The sequence below is a fragment of the Labrus mixtus genome, chromosome 1 (genome assembly GCF_963584025.1).
Source record: "Labrus mixtus chromosome 1, fLabMix1.1, whole genome shotgun sequence".
NCBI classification, from domain to species: Eukaryota; Metazoa; Chordata; class Actinopteri; order Labriformes; family Labridae; genus Labrus; species Labrus mixtus.
This window is the reverse complement of record NC_083612.1, coordinates 9,350,513-9,367,497: the sequence shown is the minus strand read 5'-3', so window position 1 is coordinate 9,367,497 and position 16,985 is coordinate 9,350,513. Positions and strand designations below refer to the sequence as shown.

Here is a 16,985-nt window from a genome sequence, read left to right as displayed (position 1 = left end):
TGTGACATGTCATCCCCCCCTACCTCTCGCCCTGATTTCTGACTCGATCCACTGTCCTGTCTCTAAAATAAAGGCTTAAAGAGCCCAAAAGTAAAAACCTTAGAAAATTGTCTAATGTGTTCATGCATTTTAGTTTAATTTCAAAATGAGATATACAGTACATGAAGTTCAAAGGCAAACATGTACTTTCAGCTCACTTGTCAACAGTTAGGAATATACAGGGACATCCAAATAGTATGGAGGAAAAACAGTGAAAAAACAGGATGAACACCAATATCTCATCCTATGATTCATCCAAGAACAACAACACAGATGAATTTGTAGTAGAAGTAGAAACTACTGTTCCACACAATCTTCTAATAATATAACTTTATGACATTGTGAGTAGTACAATATGACCCGTAGGTTATCATGAAGCATACTGGTGATCTCATGTGAACTCCAGGTTTGGAGAGCTCTAATGCTTTTGCTTTAAATAAGAAATTATTACATTGACGGTGCTTAGAGGGTGAGGGTTAAGGCATTTACATGACACACGTTCTAGATACTCCAGGTACTAAATCTAAATTTGTCAAGACTGGGGAAAGACCTTGTCCAGGTGTCTGAATCGACAACACGCTGTTTAAAAGCACAATAAGTAAAACAGATGACCAGTGAAACTAGATAAGCTGGTATCCATGGGTGCAGCCTCATTAACCTGAGGCTAAATGGATTGTGACCTCTTAGTGACACCTTATCCTCCTGGTTGTGATGCTGTCATTGATCAGCACCTGCATTGTGCATCCTGTGTGTTATTATGTAATCACCAACACAGTGTACAATGAGCTACACAAACACAATGAGAGCTTAGTTTAAAAAAAAAAAGGAAGTACTGCAGTTTGAGCTTCTGGGTATTCCCTGTTAGTTCTTCTCTGGGTGAGTGATCCTGACAAGTTTTTATTTTTACTTTTATTCACAACAGAAACCTTTGAGGGTTAGAGGGGTTAAAAAATGTAGCTCTATTTGACTGAGTGGCAGTATACACCAAACAAGATCCCGTTTGACGGGTTCAAAAACACTCGCAAACTAAAGTCAGGTAAAAACTCATCTGGTATTTTGCATGAATCCCACACAGCCAACTGTCTTATACACTGGATTTTATTTTGTTATTATTTGTATAGCCTACATTTTTGGCAAGATAGACGATTTCTTGGATGGGTAGGTCTGGGTTATTTTGGGTACAGGCCTGGGCAGAGCCAGGCATACCCGTGCCTATGCCGCTGCCCTGTATCATAGTAACATACAGTATAATAGCTGATATTAAGTTTATGTGCCATTGCAACTAAATCTTAAGCAAACAGAAGCAATCATCTTTAAAAACATTGGTGTTAGATGTTTGCTGCATACTGCCAACACTCTATGCATGTTAGACATCTCAGTCAGTTTTCTCCTGGTTGGTTGGGGTCTCAGTGGATTGTTCGGGCTCTGCAGCTGGCTTGTCGGCCTCTTTCCTGCTGCTAGTCTTGGCGGTGTGGTTGGGGGTGCCGTTCAGGATGCTCTCTGCTGTCTGAGTTGTCTGGAAGTGCTTCCTGAAGCCCAGCAGGGACGGGTTGTGGACCAGCGTGTACATTAGCTGCCAACGAGAGCGAATCCTACGAGTGTGGGTCGCCTTGCTCGGCCCGTTCTCCTGGATACCTGAAAACATGGAGGAGCAGACCATCAGGGCAGAGGGAGGGGTGGAGGCTTTATAAGAAAGAAGGTATGTTTAGACTTGAAAATCTAAACTCATATTTACTTTTTTTTTTTTTTTTAAGTTTAGCCTTTGAAAACAGACAGCTAGAGATTTTGTAGATCTGCATTTACATGATCCTGTTTAAATTGATCTACAGTAAGAAACATATATTTGCTGAGCGCTCATTTTTTTTAAGTAAAACTTCAGCATTTTGCATCGTAATCTTTTCAAGTTTCTAGATGAAGTCATTAACTTTATCCACACCCGATGAAAAACAGGGTGAAAACTTGCAGACACAAAGCACCATCCAGCCTCCAGAGTGTGTATGATTTGATTAAAATAAATTAACATCGTAATTGCAAGATCACGACTGACCTAACTCAATCATCAGTGTTTACAGACATCAGGGAGGTGAAGCATTTGAGTTTACTCAAAGAAAAGACAACAAAATAGACACTAGATATTTGTAGCACATCAAAACACTTCATCACTTCTGGAGTGTGAATTCATATTTTTCTCATGTTTATACTTCCAAATTTTCATTTGTTTATCAATGATTTGCCTAGAAAATCTGATTCAGGATGTATCATAATGGGTTATTTATTGACCTTTTAGCCTAAGCGATAAATATTGGATTAAAAAATGTGGATTTTAAAGCTTGAAATAACACAAAAGAATTAAGATCAAAATAAGGATTTGGTGTCACACAAACCCTGATAATCCTCTCAACATATATTTAAGTTTCTCTCTCTTTTTGTTCTTGTAATCTTTAAATCACAGACCGGATCCAAAGTCCATCCTGATCCATGCTGTTGTGTAACATTTAGTGTGTGTGTCTCTACCTTCCTCTGCGTCTTTTATTTTTTGTCCGACTCCTCCGCCCTCCACCATCACGTCCAGCAGCAGCCCACAGAAAGCCTTCATCACCGGATGGGACTGGCTGATCTCCACCCTCAGGGCGTTGGTGTAGTAACTGTAGGCTGGATGGAAAGTGAGGAAAGAGGAGGACATCTTTGAGTCACTGCTGACACGTTTTCTCTTGCAATGTAACTTTGATTTATTTATAAGTACAGTTTGTGTTGTTGTTGTTGTTGTGTAAACGAACAGCTAATATGCAACATAAGGTTACTGTTATTGGCCGAAATTGTTGTCCAGTAAAAATGTGTACCTGGGTCGTAGGCCTCTGAGGTGCGGTGCAGCAGACTGAGGTCAAGCCGTCCCAGATGAATGATGTTGTACAAAGACGTGATCACCACTCTCCATATGGCGACGATCAGACCCATCACAACGTTGATGAGGAAGAGCAGGTACGTCAGGAGGAACAGACTCTCCCTGGACAGAAGTCATGAAATATTTCCGTCACATTCAACGTCATTAGCAGGTCTCGCAGAGCCCAGTATTTACACATGTAGATATTTTACCTGGAATGTAAATGACATTAGTTAAATGTTGGTATGTTTGCTGAGACGAAGGAGCATATTCCTGTCTCTCCTTATAAATGTTCATACATCTGAAATATTTGATTCAAGCCCCCTTTAAAAGTTTGTAAGACATTTTTCTGTTGTGTCAATTTTAAGAAAATGTAATTTCAACGTGATGTACTTCCTTAACAATATGTATTTATTGATAAGACCCCTCAACAAGATCATTTCTTTGAGTATATTGTGTTAAAACATATTTGAGTCTTGTAATGATGCAGGGAAGTGAGATGCCATTGCCGACCCCGGGTATCTTAAAGTTATCCCAGAGGGGTAACCGTTCAAATCACAAGCGATTAAATAGGAGGGGCAAAAAAACAAAAAGTTACAAACCAAACAAAACCACCGCTGCTGAGTATCTGAGAAATTGTAGATTAAAGGGGCGACCCAAGAAACAGCTGAGACACAAAGGCCATCAGGCTCGTGTTTACAAAGTAACTGAAAGGCTGGGTCATAAAATCCCAGCGCCAACGAACTACACTTGCAGTGGAAATGGTATGCAAAATCACACACTTCTGAAGGACACAAGACACACAGAGAGAAGCTCTCACTATCGCTGATGGTGAGACAATGAGATAGTGCAGTAACTCAAAGGAATATATAAGCTTAACACACCTGGACCAAATCAGGGCCAATCAGTCACACACACACACACACACACCTGACTCTGCACTGAGATGATTACCTCCCCATTGAGTGGCTGAATCTCGATTTCCTCCCTAAACCCTGAGCCCTTACGGACTTATCTCACGTCACCTGGAAAGTGATCGAGTGCTTCAAGGTCTGGAAATGGTTTAATAGCAATGGGACAGCACTTTGCGACTTCTCTGTTACCATGACAGCATGATGTCATGTGGCATTAGTTTCTGGGGAAATAATGAGATGGTCTCTAACTAATCATGAACTGCAGTAACAACAAATCGTCCTGAAATACGCACGTGCACAAACATGCATTAATGGAGAGAGGTCAGAGTGAGGGGCTGCACACAGAGTGCGCTCTATGTTCAGGGGCATCAAGACAGGAAGTGAACTCGCTTTTCTTCAGAAACCAGTCGGAAATTCTGTACTTTGATCCATACTGGGACTTAAACTGGCCACACTGGTTCTGGTGCACAACCCTACAGTCCCTACAGACAAAGCTGTGGCGGCCCCTTGATGATTGCGGTCGAACAAGCGTCACGTACCTGTTGTTTAAGTCTCTGGTTCCAGCATCTCTTTTGATGAACGCAAACTTAGCCGCCACATGTTGAAGAGCGGAGACGAGCAGCAGAGTGACCCAGGCCGGCCTGAGACGTCACACAGGTGTCAAGCGAAAACCACCAGCAGTCACAAAGTAAACATGAATGTAAAGAGACATGTTGCCCACTCACCATGCTCTTCCCAGGATATCAAAAACAAACAAATTGCGTCCGTAGAAAACAGGAACAATCATCATGAACACCAGGAACAGGAAGCAGATGAAAAACACAACAGTCTGGATCGCCATTCCTGCAAACAACAACAAAGAAAAAATACATTTATATATTCAAACGATAACGGTTTTGTGATGTGAAAATGTGAGGGACTTGTATCTTAAATTAAAAGACAAGGCTGGCATTAAACTTTATAAATCCCATTTCTCACAAAGAGATCAAATCCCTGTACACCTTCGAAGCAGGTCTCATATAAATAGTTGACAATGATAATGTAGTATGCCGTTAGTGCTGCTTTGGGGCTCCTAATCAAACATTTGCAACATTTCCTTTATTGGTCATCTTTCTTACAAAACTCACATAGAAGGGTTATTGTTTTAAATTTGTTATTTCACTGTTTTTTTTTTTTTTTAATCTTACCGACACAGACGATGGCAGCCTGGTATCCTGTCAAACCCATCCAGCAGACAATACCGGGTCTAGATGGACGGATGGTCTTCTTACTGTTATAAATGCTGTAAATCTCTCCCTTATACAGTCCTCTCAGGTTTGTCCTGGAACAAACAAACGCAGAGGTACGTTATGTGTCTGACAGGAAACCCTGGGAATCTACTGTCAAGCCAAACAGAGCAACAAAGAGGAGAAAACTGTTCGCTAACATGTTCCCCATTTCAACTTTATTCAGCTGACTCGTTGAAAGTTGTTCTAGGGAAGATGTACATGAAGTTGTCGCGCCCTACTTTACCACAATCACATCCAACCATAGCATTACAGTTACAAAGTCCACATGAGGAGATGCTATGGATAGATTCATTGAAAGTTCTGTAGATCGGCATTTCCAGTATAGTGACCAGCATCGTTAGGTTTCAAAACCTGTCTTCAAAAACCAATGAATGACATCACTGAGAAGACGTCCTTATTTTCATAGAGTCGATGGTTCTGAACTCACCTGTGCATTATCATGGACTTCATGAGCATGACGAGACTGACCAGGAGAGACAGCGTCACAGCACACAGGTAGCACACTGACAAACAGTGGGAAAAAACATGAAAGGTGATAACTCGTGATTATACACCGCCAAATTTAAAACCCCAAAAAAAGCTGCTCTACATACCTTCCAGAAGCCAAGTATAAAAGGTCACAATTTTGACGACCTCCATCCTGTCGTCTGAAAGGATGATCCCAAACCCGAGCAGAAGGAAGGCGATGTTTTCATCGATACCCGCGCGCACGATGTGGAGAACGGGGACCACCAGGACGACCAACAGTAACGCCGTCTGAAAGATGACCAACTTGTGTTTTTTATGCTCCATTAACACAAACAGAGCTACTTATATGTTGTCTGATTTTAGAGGTTAAAGGTCGTGATGATGGTCCACTTGAAGACTTACTTGATAAATTGCCACAAAGGAAATGAACGCTGACACAGCCAGCTTCAGTGGAAAACGAAACACTGAAAGACAAATTAATAATGATGTCAGTGGACCTGATTTCAGCCATTCAGCCTTTTCTTCATCTACTTCATCCACTAAGATTTTAATGCAGAAACTAAAATGCAGAGGCAGATCTAGACTTCTTGACCGGGGTGGCCCAACTGTGGTACTGACTGACACACAGTAATTCACACTTACTTACCCTCTCTGTCTCCATTAATCCTCTTATAGAACATCTGTCTCCTCTTATATACAAACATTAAAGTATCAGACTGATGTTATACTCCTATGAACCATTTTGAGACTCAGAGGATGTTTGTTCAGAGTCACAATCAAAAGGAAACGTGCCAATTAGAAATGCCAAGAAGTCTATTAGCAGCCTGTTTGCACATCCACATTGGCTTCAGAGGTTGCTAATTGGTTGCAAAACAGCCCAAATTGTAAACATAAGTCCCGCCTCTGATAAGAAACTTAGCCAATCATGGTTGTAGCGGCGTTTCCTGAATATGAAGCCGCTGAGAGGCTAAGGTTGGGCCTAATGTATTTGTCCGACGCGCTTTCAAAAGAATACTGTGATACGTAAAAATAAGTTTGACTTTTTTATTAACGTAAAAAAGATAATCAACTTAACTTATAATAACGTGCATTAACTCATAATCACAGTGAACAAAAAATACGGCAACCCAGCTCACCCCCTCTCTTCCACTGAGAACAAAAAGGTGAACACGTGAGTTAAATCAACACATCTCAGCCCATACCCATGTGACCCGACATCCTCCCACTCAACACAATCCTAATAAATTATATAATAATCAATAACCCAAAACACCAATATATATATATAGACTACCTTAACCTTAAATAAATACCACAAAGACAATTATATCAATCCATGGCTCCAACAATGGTTTAGTATCCTCTGACGGTATGGACATGAAATCAAATAGCTGTTGTGAAAACATGTTAATTATTAAAAAATAAAGAATACATCTCGAAAAAACTCCTCTTTGAGTACACAAACCTTTTTCTGGTACATAAATATAACTCTTGGGCACATCCAGTATTCTCTGAAACAGCGTTTTCTTGTCTGCAGCTGAAGAACTATAAAATATAAATAAACAGAGAAGGTTTCAGATGGAGCGGTGTGCAGCGTTAATGACAGCACCAATGGACACTGTGGTTTGAAATGTACTTTTTTTATGTCGAAGATATTGCTTTGAAGTTAAATAAATGTTAGCTGTAATGTTTGAGTCCATGAGCATTTGTATGTTATAGTCTATTCCTCGTTCCTCCATTTTGTTTTCTGTGTCACACTTATATATTTAATTCAATAAATGTATCCAACTTTTGTGCTGATGTAGTGGATCCAGAACAGAAACCTGGTGAAAATCGTTGCTTTCAGCCATGAATATGGATTTATAGCAATTACATTTTACATGCAACAAACTACTGTCCATTTCCCTCTTTTTACTAAAGCATAGATTACATTTGGTTCTTATTTTCTTACTACTGTTTTGTGTCTTTTACAGCATTACAAATTCTTCTATGAAAATAAATGACATAAACTTGTGATCCTTCCCTCTCACCTGACACTTGAGGACTTTTTCTTGAGAGTTAATTTCACATATGCGGTGTAGTAGCTGCTGTCAAGATCCTGTGAGGAAACACACAGACGTATCATCTGCATCATTTGGAAGTCTTTGAAAAAAGTTATTACACTAAAGTAAAGGTGATGTCTTCATATTTCTTCAAGAAGTATTGTTGGGGATTTTATGCCTTAAATAGAAGGACAGTGGATAGAGTTAGTAAGTAAAGTTTCTTCATGTAGCACTTTTCACAAACAAAGGTCACAAGGTGCTTCACATCAACACAAACCAAAATACATGTAATAAAAACAGGAACAAATGAGTACTTCATGGACCGACATTATGAAATCCAGCTATGATCAGGAACAATAACTGGCACAGTAAGACATAGATCAGTAGGTAGACAGGGTGGACATTATTACCCATACGATGTCTAAATATAAACGTGTTTAGCTGCTTTTTAAAGGACTCAACAGAGTCAGAAAGACGTAACATGATGGGCAGGTAATCCAACAGGATTGGTGCTATGGCCTCAAGAGCAAGATCACCACAAGTCTTAAAATGTGTCCGTGGGAGAGAGAGCATGGAAGGGTAATGACATGCAGGGAAGGATGAGCAAGTCGGATTTGAACGCTGGCAACTCGCTACGTTGCTGATAAAGGCCTGGCGCCGAAACGTGTCCATTGCTGTTGTTGCTGCCTTACCTGGATTAAAAGAAACCTAAAGGACATTTTTGCGTGCTGACTTTTTGTCTCTTTCTTTCTTTGCTGTAAAAATGCTTCTTGGCAATAAATCTTATACCGTTGGAAAGCCTGTTTATTTCCCTTTTAAAATTGTGCCATATTTGTAAGGCATCAGCAGAGAAGATTTGGTAAGTTTTTCATGGGTGCATCCCACATACTCAGCTCTGCTGCTCATCCCACACACTCAGCTCTGCTGCTTATCCCACATATGTATGTTCCTTACAAATGTGGCACCATTTAAAAGGGAAAAAAAACAGGCATAAGATTTATTGTTACAACAAAGAAATAATCTACCGAACACAAACGTCCTTACTTTTTTTGCGATGTTAATAAAAAAGACACTTAAGGAAAGAGTTCCTGAATTATTTGTCTATTTTCCGAGGTGTTTTCTTTCTAAGCATGCAGTTAAAACAAAAACTCTGTTGTATTATGGTTTGAAAAAACAATATCTCCTCCATCGTCATAATCTGCTCGACAACGCTGAGTTAAACCCACTTCATTCTGCACAAGCTGCTTACTGTAATCTTGGTTAAGTTTCACATTGTTGAAATTCATGTTCCTGAGATCAGTTCATGTGTTTATACTTACACACATTTGTGTTATATACAATACGTCATCAGTAGTAAAATGGAACATCTGTATTGTCTGAATATTGATGTCATATTTTTGGACTTTTCTCACCTCGTCAGTTTTCGGTCCTTTGACAAACAGAATCACAAACTGGACACAGAGATATAAGAGGCAGCCCATCTGAGGTAAACTGGCCAGCAGAGCGTAGAACTTATAGATCTGTGAGAAGAGGAAGGAACAATTCACCTTTAATGACTCAAACGTTATGGTGCACATATTTGCCGATATGTTTTGAGGTATGTTGTTATACTTGTTTTTGGCTGAATAAACCTAAAAGATCTAAAGCTAAAAAAAATAGACAAAACCAAAATTCAGTCAGACAACTCAGTGTTGCATTTGTTTAAATATTTAGTGCAGCAGAAGAACATAGTTTGAGGTTTGCGTCTAGGCTCTGATTTCATCACTCCTCACAGTTTTATTTTATATGCAGACCTGAGGAGTGATGGGATTTTATCTTAAACCCCCAGTACCACAGAAAAGTTTGCCATCACCTTCAGACACTCCTCAATCTAAATCTAACCAGGTAGGTCTGCTGCAAGTCGGACAGTTTTTTCTTAGCAATTAAACTCAAGCTGAAAGTGCGAATGTGGCACTGATACGTCAACAAACATATTTCTGACAGTCAAAAAGTAATCACAATGCTCCGTTACTTCCATGGAGCATGAAACATCTTATTTTTTCTAACCTCTGGAGTCTTGGGACAGTCGAACTTCTGCCACACCAGGACCCCGAAGTGACTGAAGGAGAGCAGGGCCCCGAGCACGTAGCCCACTTTGTGCTGCAGAGTCCCACAGACCAGCAGAGGATAATACAGGAGAGGGTAGTAGAAGATGGCCATTATCTTCATGTACTCTGAAAGAAAGAAGGGACGAGAGAAAGAGAGAGAAATGAACCATTTTTTAATGACTGGCCTCCCATTGGACAGTCAGGATTAACCTCATTATTCAAAGGGAGCCGACGTCCTGCCCAGTTTCCGAGCTAGTTTCTCCTGTGCTGCATTTATTTCTTCAAAAAGCGTTTCTTAAATAAAATTCTTATCTATATTAATTATATTCTTTCATGTCACGCATGCTTCCTTATAGTGGTTTAATGCTTGTATGTATAAACCGTATAAAGACTGTGAGATCGGCAGACAGATTGGCTCAGTGTCAACACAAATGTACCGATGAAGCTGCTAATGGTGACACGTAAACGATGAAAATATCCACCTTTACTGTCTGCTGAAGTGTCTTTGGAGAACGGCAGAGGGTCCGGAGCGATGACCAGCATGGACAGCTTACTGAACACGAGTCCAAACACAGCCATGGCCACGCCTTTCTGCTGAGTCTGGTCCAGGAAGTTGGCTGGACTGTGAGAAACAGGAACATGAGTGAGACAAACCCTCGACCTGAAGTCACGGTTATTGCTGAACATTTCAAATTCACCTGAAGATGCTGGACGATCCTCTGGTGAAGCCTTGACAGAGTTTGTTTCTCCTGGAAAGCACCGCCAGGATCAACATGACCACCAGCTACAGGGAGAGACGAGAGTCATAAGGGCTTCTGTGACATTTACATTTATATATATTTATTCACATACACACAGTGGCGAGAGTCTGTTGGGGCCCCAGGCAAAAATCAATTGAGGGGCCTTCCAACCATCATGTCTACCAGTGTCCCGACGCTTACTCCTCTTCCTCTTTTTTCTCTCCTATAGACGGATTAATTTTTCTCTTCTGACTCTTATTTACAAACTTTGGTTTTCACAGCATTAAATCTGTGCGTCTGCAATGCTTAGCAGGGCAATGAGAGTGAGTGCTGTGCATATGGGGCCACTCATGGGGTTTTTCTACTGTCATTGCAAAATTTGCACATTTTGGGCCCCTGCTGTGGTTTAAAGTTTGTCAGCCCTCAGGGGCCCCCTACTGCTCTGGGGCCCCAAGTAGTCGCCTGCCTTGCCTGTTGACAAGCACTGCCTCTGCATACTGTAGTCTCCTTTACCACAAAGATGTCACTGTCATTTTATTTGTCATTTCCCAATTGTCTCCATGACGATTTCGGACTCTACCAGCTGTCCTATCTCATGAATGCACAATAATACCTTTTGAAAATCTTGAAAACTTTCCGATCCAACCCAAGTTAAAGTGAGAAAATCAAAAATGCAAAAAGGTATTAGAAAGTAGAAAAAAGGTAACAAAGTAGAGAGAGGACAGTCCCTTTGGTTTGCAACAATGATGCAGCTGGAAGTCAGGAGAGACTGAGTGATGTCAGCCTACCTCATTTTACAATAAACCCTCTCATGACTGAGAAGTCTTGTTATTCCTGATCAGCTGCAGTGACCCAGTTGTCGTAGTCGAATATGCATTATGAAGAAGCATTTACCAAGAACTGGGTGAGGGCAAAATGATGGCAGACATCATTACACTGAAAGTCTCCCTGAAGCAGAAGGAAAAACTTCACAATATCTATTTTTGTCAACTACTTTAAATAAGTATTCAAAAGAGCTTCTTCCTCTCTGTCCTCCTAAATATCTCCTTTTCAATTTCCATTCTTTGAGCTTTGACTTATGGTGTGACTTTTTCTATGACCTAAGGATTTCCTCCTGCCTCAGGAAGTTGAGTGAGCTGATGTGAGACCACAGTAGGATATATCAAGGAGATGCTTATTCCCTGAGATCTCTGTGCATGCAATTCAACTGCTCCATTATGTTTTCTGTTAGCCAGATTTTGACTTCTCCTCTCATTTGTTGACATTATGATTATGTAAAACTACACATAGCGTTAATGTAAAGGCAAGGTAATATTCTCTTTACAGCACAGTATAGCAAACTCTGTTGCATCATCTGCGTTGTTCTTTCTACGTCATGTCTTACTTCAGGAGACCCCACCCCAGGTACATGTGTGAACAACCCGATCAGGAGGATTTCAGGGGCAGTCTTCCTGAAATGATTTACACATTTTTCAGGTTTGCATAATGTGAAAACTGCTTCAAGAATACTTACAGATACCGACAGCATGCATATGTTGAAGAGCTTGTCATCCACGGTGGGGTCACATGGTAAGATAACTCTGTGGCAAAAATAAAACATCAATGAAATTCAATAAAGGTGGATTCTTTGCACAGTTCATTCAACTTTTTACTCAATAACAAAAAATAACAACATGTATACGTGTGATATAACATTTGGATGTCCAAGAAAAGCTAACATAAAAGTTCAACCTCAATTATTTAATTTACAAAACTGAGAACTATTTCATAAGTGCTCCATATGATTTATATCTTCATCGTTTTAATCATCAGTTTAAGGATCAATGTTGCTCGGGAAAATTCAGGAAGAGTGAACTGTTTACCAAACTGCTTGTTAAAACTGATGATGATAATCATCCAACTTGACAATGAAAGCGGACACTTTGAGTAGGAATGAGAATATGTCCAACAAATGGAACAAATATGTTAAAGAAGTGAAAGCTTTCAATTATATAAGAATAAAACAAACGAAGGACAACAGCCGGTTTAATGCAATGTTGAAATTATACTTTTGAAATTTAGTAAAGTTAGCCTCAAGTAAGGAGTTCCATAGTTTTGGTGCATGGTTTAAAAAAAAGGCTGAAGTACAGATTTTCTCATTGTGTAACAGTTTTTAAAAACTGACTGCAGAGCATCTAAGAGGCTTTTAATATTTGTTAAAGAACACAAGTCCCAAACAATGAACAGACTTAACAAGTAAAATAACTTTGAATTCATCCTAAAAGACTTGCAGCAGTGCAGGGTTTGTTAAAAAAAAACATTGTTTGCAGTGTTTTTCTCCATCATTTCGTTCTAGTTCATTGAAAGCCATAACACTAAAGTTCATCTTTAATAATATTTTATCAATGGATTCTAAGGGAAGCTCATTGAAAGGGGCCTAATAGTGGCCTTATCTACCTAAAATAGATGCATGGACAAGTGTGTCACTTGTTGTAATTGTAAAAACTAAAATTTTGCAACATATAGAAAACAGCTTTGGTCATTTGGGATTTCACATGTAAACCGAGTCCAAGCCGTGTGTTTTCTGATTTGACTAAGTTTGGAGATACGTTGTTCTTTGAGTTTGTGCTGAATTTCAGTTTTTTTGCAGTTTAAGATGTTCAATTATTGCATATCAGCCTTTTTTTGGCAGAGGGTTTGGTCATCTCTTTGGTCCAAGATAATATACAACTGTGTGTCTTCAGCATATCGGCGGATTTTGGGTTACGTCTCCAATTACATGAAAGAAGCTGAGGACCGAGGCAGCATCCCTGTGCAACACCAAGAGGATACAACAAGTACAACCACCAAGTGTCTCCACCTGTCTGCATTGTATCTAATCAATATCTAACCCTATTGGCCCAGTGGCCACCAAACAAGATTTCAACATGTAGTTAGTGGAAAACAGGGTGACTGTGGTCGGAATATCTGAGATCTCCTTTCAGACATTTAAGTGTTGAAAGGGCTTCAAAAGTTTCTCTGGGATATGCAGCGCTAGCATTCAACCAGGGCCAAGGGTTGACTCATTTATTTTCAGGCATTAATCCGCACACTGTAGAAAATGAATCATTATAATAATTCCAAATCCAGTTGAGTCATGCTCCATACAAAAATCAGTGTCTTCAAATAGTTAGTGAGAACAACTTTCACTGTTGAACTAGGTTTGAACACATTTTATTGGACACATGGAGTAAGACAAATTTAACTTTTTCTCATCAGTGCTGACTGTTGAATCTTAAGTTATCCTTTAAGGGCTATTGTACTCACTCTTTGGGCGGTTTGGTTGGCTCTGCATTGTTGGAGTACCAGTCAGAATAGTCGTAGTAGGAATATTCAAAAGGCTGTAATTCCCCTTTGCTGTTATTCATCACAGCTGTCCGGTTGAGGTGAGACAGGTGAGATAGAAAAATCCACGAGAGTCACGATTGTCCTACTGTCGGGTAGCTCAGTTTGGTGGTCTGCTTGTTTTGCTGTAAAGTGTTGGGAAAAGTTTGGCCCAAACACTCGGGCACATTCCTGACAAACTAAGAGCTCAAGATTAACAACTGCACACAGAGGGGGCTAGAAGAGGGAGAGGTTCAGTGATACAGTCAATAAGAGAGGGAAATGAGGAAGAATCAGACCCAAGGGACCTCTGGTGCTCCTCGATGGTATAATGTTGCTCCTTGATCCATTATTTTATCTTTTGAACCAAATTTGTTCAATACCAGTATAAGATAAACACTTAAGTATTGCATACGGTGCAGTATCCTTATTATTCAGAATTGCTATTTAATAGCTGCCAATGTAAAATTAGAATAATTAAAACCAGTAAAACACTAATTGAATAAGTTTCATGTTAAAACTCAGGGCCTGATTGACAAAAGGATTGCGCTGCGTTTGCATTGTCCTCCAACTACGAGAAATGAGACAAAAAGACACCTTTCAACAAACATAAACACACACAAATGGTTTAATGCTCCCCTAATTTTGTCTCCTGAGCCAAAAGAGTTTCTGTGTGCTGGTGCTGTTTGCCCATATTTGATTTAGCCATTATGCGTTAATTTTGGGCCAAACTATCCCCTTTTGATGTTCATGAAACTCGTCAAAAAAACCCATCTTAATCACAAACAACAGCACTAACAGCCACGTGCAGTTAGACTGATACTTTGAATGTCTGCTGAGAGCAGATGGTAAATGCACCACAGCATTTCTAAAAGGATGTCCCACACTCAAACTTTCCAGGTATCAGGACAACAACTCGGCCTCTGAATTTCTGTAATGAAGTCTGTGAATATTATTTTGACATATAATTAGACGAAGGGGTTAAATCAATCTGGGCTGCCAGGAGACGATATGTGCGGGTTCACATAACAAATATCAGAGTGATTTGTTTTTATTTGGACGAGCTGCTGGCATGTTGCAGTGAGGAAGCATTGTTATAAACAGTTAAACATGTATAATATTTGTTAAGATTGGACTGCACAATAAACTTTTTTTAAAAATTCCCCTCCCATACTTCATCATCATCATGTGGACGGAGCTACGCATCAGGAAGAGAGCACACAGCCCAGCTCTTCAGAGGTAATCTGGACGGCTGAACTCTTCAATTCAATGCAAAACAAGAACAAACTGCGTAGAGTAGGAAAGCATTATTTGAGTGTTTGCGCCTGACAATCAAGCAGAATGTGCTTTGTGAACTGCACCTAGAGACGGTGCAGATATCAGGTGCAGTGCGCAATTCACAGAGCTATTAGCAGCTGCAATCCATCCATTCTTAGTGAATCCCATTGCTCCTGAAGTGAGACAACAACCTTCCTAAACATATATATTTTTTTACTTTTGGGAATTTCATGATATTTATTCCACTGTCTCTGGTTTGGTGTTTTGAGAAAAAAAAGCTCTCTGTGTGAGATTAAGTAACATCAGTTTTTCTCCACAACGTGCCGTTAACCGGCCTCCCTCCCTCTGCCCGTTACTTAAGAGACTAATCTCATAATAAGATGAAAACCTCAGATTCTTACAGGGGAAACCTTTGTGTGAAAAAAAGATTGTGAAAGGCCAAAGTGAGAATGTTGATCTTTGGACACGTGAGGTACAGCTTTATTTCAATATCACTCCCATCGTGTGTTTTAGTTTTTTTTTAAATAATATTAAAGAAAGAGCATTCATCGCTGGAGCAAAAAAAAAATTACAGATAAAAGGTCACAAACAGATTGTAATGTTAAGCATAAAGATGGACCCATTTTGTTCATAAGGAATATTTGTTTGCACTTTTTAAGCCATTGGACTCACTTTCTGCAGCACGCTTTGCAGTGAGAGTTCAGAGTTTCTTAATCTGGATGTGTGAGCTCACTCATATGACAGAGGCCACAGAGGACCAGCTGATCTGATCCCTGGATTTTCCTGGCGTTCAAGGACCCATAACTGCTGCTATTTCAGCATGCGGTGGTGGAGGCTATTCTTACCACCTGAAACAGCAGAATGAACCCTCAGTAATAAATACCTGCACTAAAAGCAGAGCAGTGAATCTACTCTTCAGTGTTTGATGTGTCCACCGCCTGTGTCTGGTTCAGTTTCTCTGAGGATTTTTCTTGTGTTTGAAGGTGAAGTAAGACTGAGTGGCGTTTCTTATCAAACTGACATTTGGTTGGGTTTAACCACACCACGTTTATACTGCAACCGTCACGTTTCACATCGCATTTCAAAGAGGAGAGAAACGCTTTATTTGGGTCACAACACCCTTCTAAAACTATGTGGTACCAAGTAAAACCATTTAAAGTTTTTATTTTTGAGGACAGGGGATAGAGTCGGGGAGAGAGAGAGAGAGAGGGGAATGTCATGCAGGAAAGGAGCCACAGGGCAAACCTGGGCCACCCGGTTCGAGGACCACAGCCTCCGTACATGGGGCGCACATACTAACCACTACGCCATCAGTGTCCCGGCAAAACCATTGAAATGTTTCATACTTCAAACCAGTAGCAGCTGGTCAATATAGAGGACCCTTTGGTGTTGTCCATCCGCTCCCCACAAGGTGAAATAGAGGTTTAAAGTTATCAAAATAGGCTATACATTCATGTACAAATCAGATATTGTACAACACGGAGTAAATTGTATAATCTGCAATAAAAATGTAGATTTAAAATGTTCTACATGTATAGCGCTAGGGGTGTTATACATGTATACAGTTGCTCCTCGTCAATACAAGAGACAGGAGGAAGCAGAGGGATACGTCCCATGAACTGGTCACTGGATCAGAGCTGTTTATAAGAGTGGATCAGAGCGGTAGACCAGACTGGCATGAGTCAGCAGTTTTTTAAAGTTTGCCACCATAGCTTTTTAGGAACCATATGCCTGTAAGTACGAGTGCTTATGGTGTCGTTTGTTAAGTACGTTTAGTAAAAAAAGATAGTTTCCTAAATTAAAATGATCACGATGCTAATTTTGTTAGCCAGTTAACAGTATTTTCCAGCATCTGTTAGCATCAAGCTAACAAACCAAGATGTACATCCTGGTCCATCTGTGAGA

General features: G+C 40.1%; 1 protein-coding gene across 1 annotated transcript; it reads right to left on the bottom strand.

The window, feature by feature from the left end:
- Positions 1–230: 230 nt before the first annotated feature.
- On the bottom strand, positions 231–14,007 carry LOC132990776 (receptor for retinol uptake stra6-like). The gene is made up of 17 exons (XM_061059237.1): positions 13,746–14,007; positions 11,974–12,040; positions 10,419–10,504; positions 10,203–10,342; positions 9,680–9,846; positions 9,046–9,153; positions 7,622–7,689; positions 7,057–7,136; positions 5,994–6,055; positions 5,717–5,879; positions 5,551–5,626; positions 5,022–5,155; positions 4,560–4,677; positions 4,374–4,475; positions 2,880–3,043; positions 2,554–2,691; positions 231–1,674 (listed from the first exon to the last, which is right to left on the bottom strand). Exons 1-17 carry the CDS (start codon positions 13,844–13,846, stop codon positions 1,415–1,417), a joined length of 2,034 nt encoding a protein of 677 aa, XP_060915220.1. The 5' UTR covers positions 13,847–14,007; the 3' UTR covers positions 231–1,414.
- Between the last annotated feature and the right edge of the window lie 2,978 nt (positions 14,008–16,985).

What these genes read in the sequence shown, in the direction of transcription:
- LOC132990776 (XM_061059237.1), bottom strand. Translation starts at nt 13,846, where the DNA reads ATGAATAACAGCAAAGGGGAATTACAGCCTTTTGAATATTCCTACTAC. An exon ending in ACCAGAGACTTAAACAACAG is followed by an intron (nt 3,044 to 4,373) that starts GTACGTGACGCT and finishes ACTTCTGTCCAG; the next exon opens with GGAGAGTCTGTTCCTCCTGA. An exon ending in CTCAGAGGCCTACGACCCAG is followed by an intron (nt 2,692 to 2,879) that starts GTACACATTTTT and finishes CTTTCCATCCAG; the next exon opens with CCTACAGTTACTACACCAAC.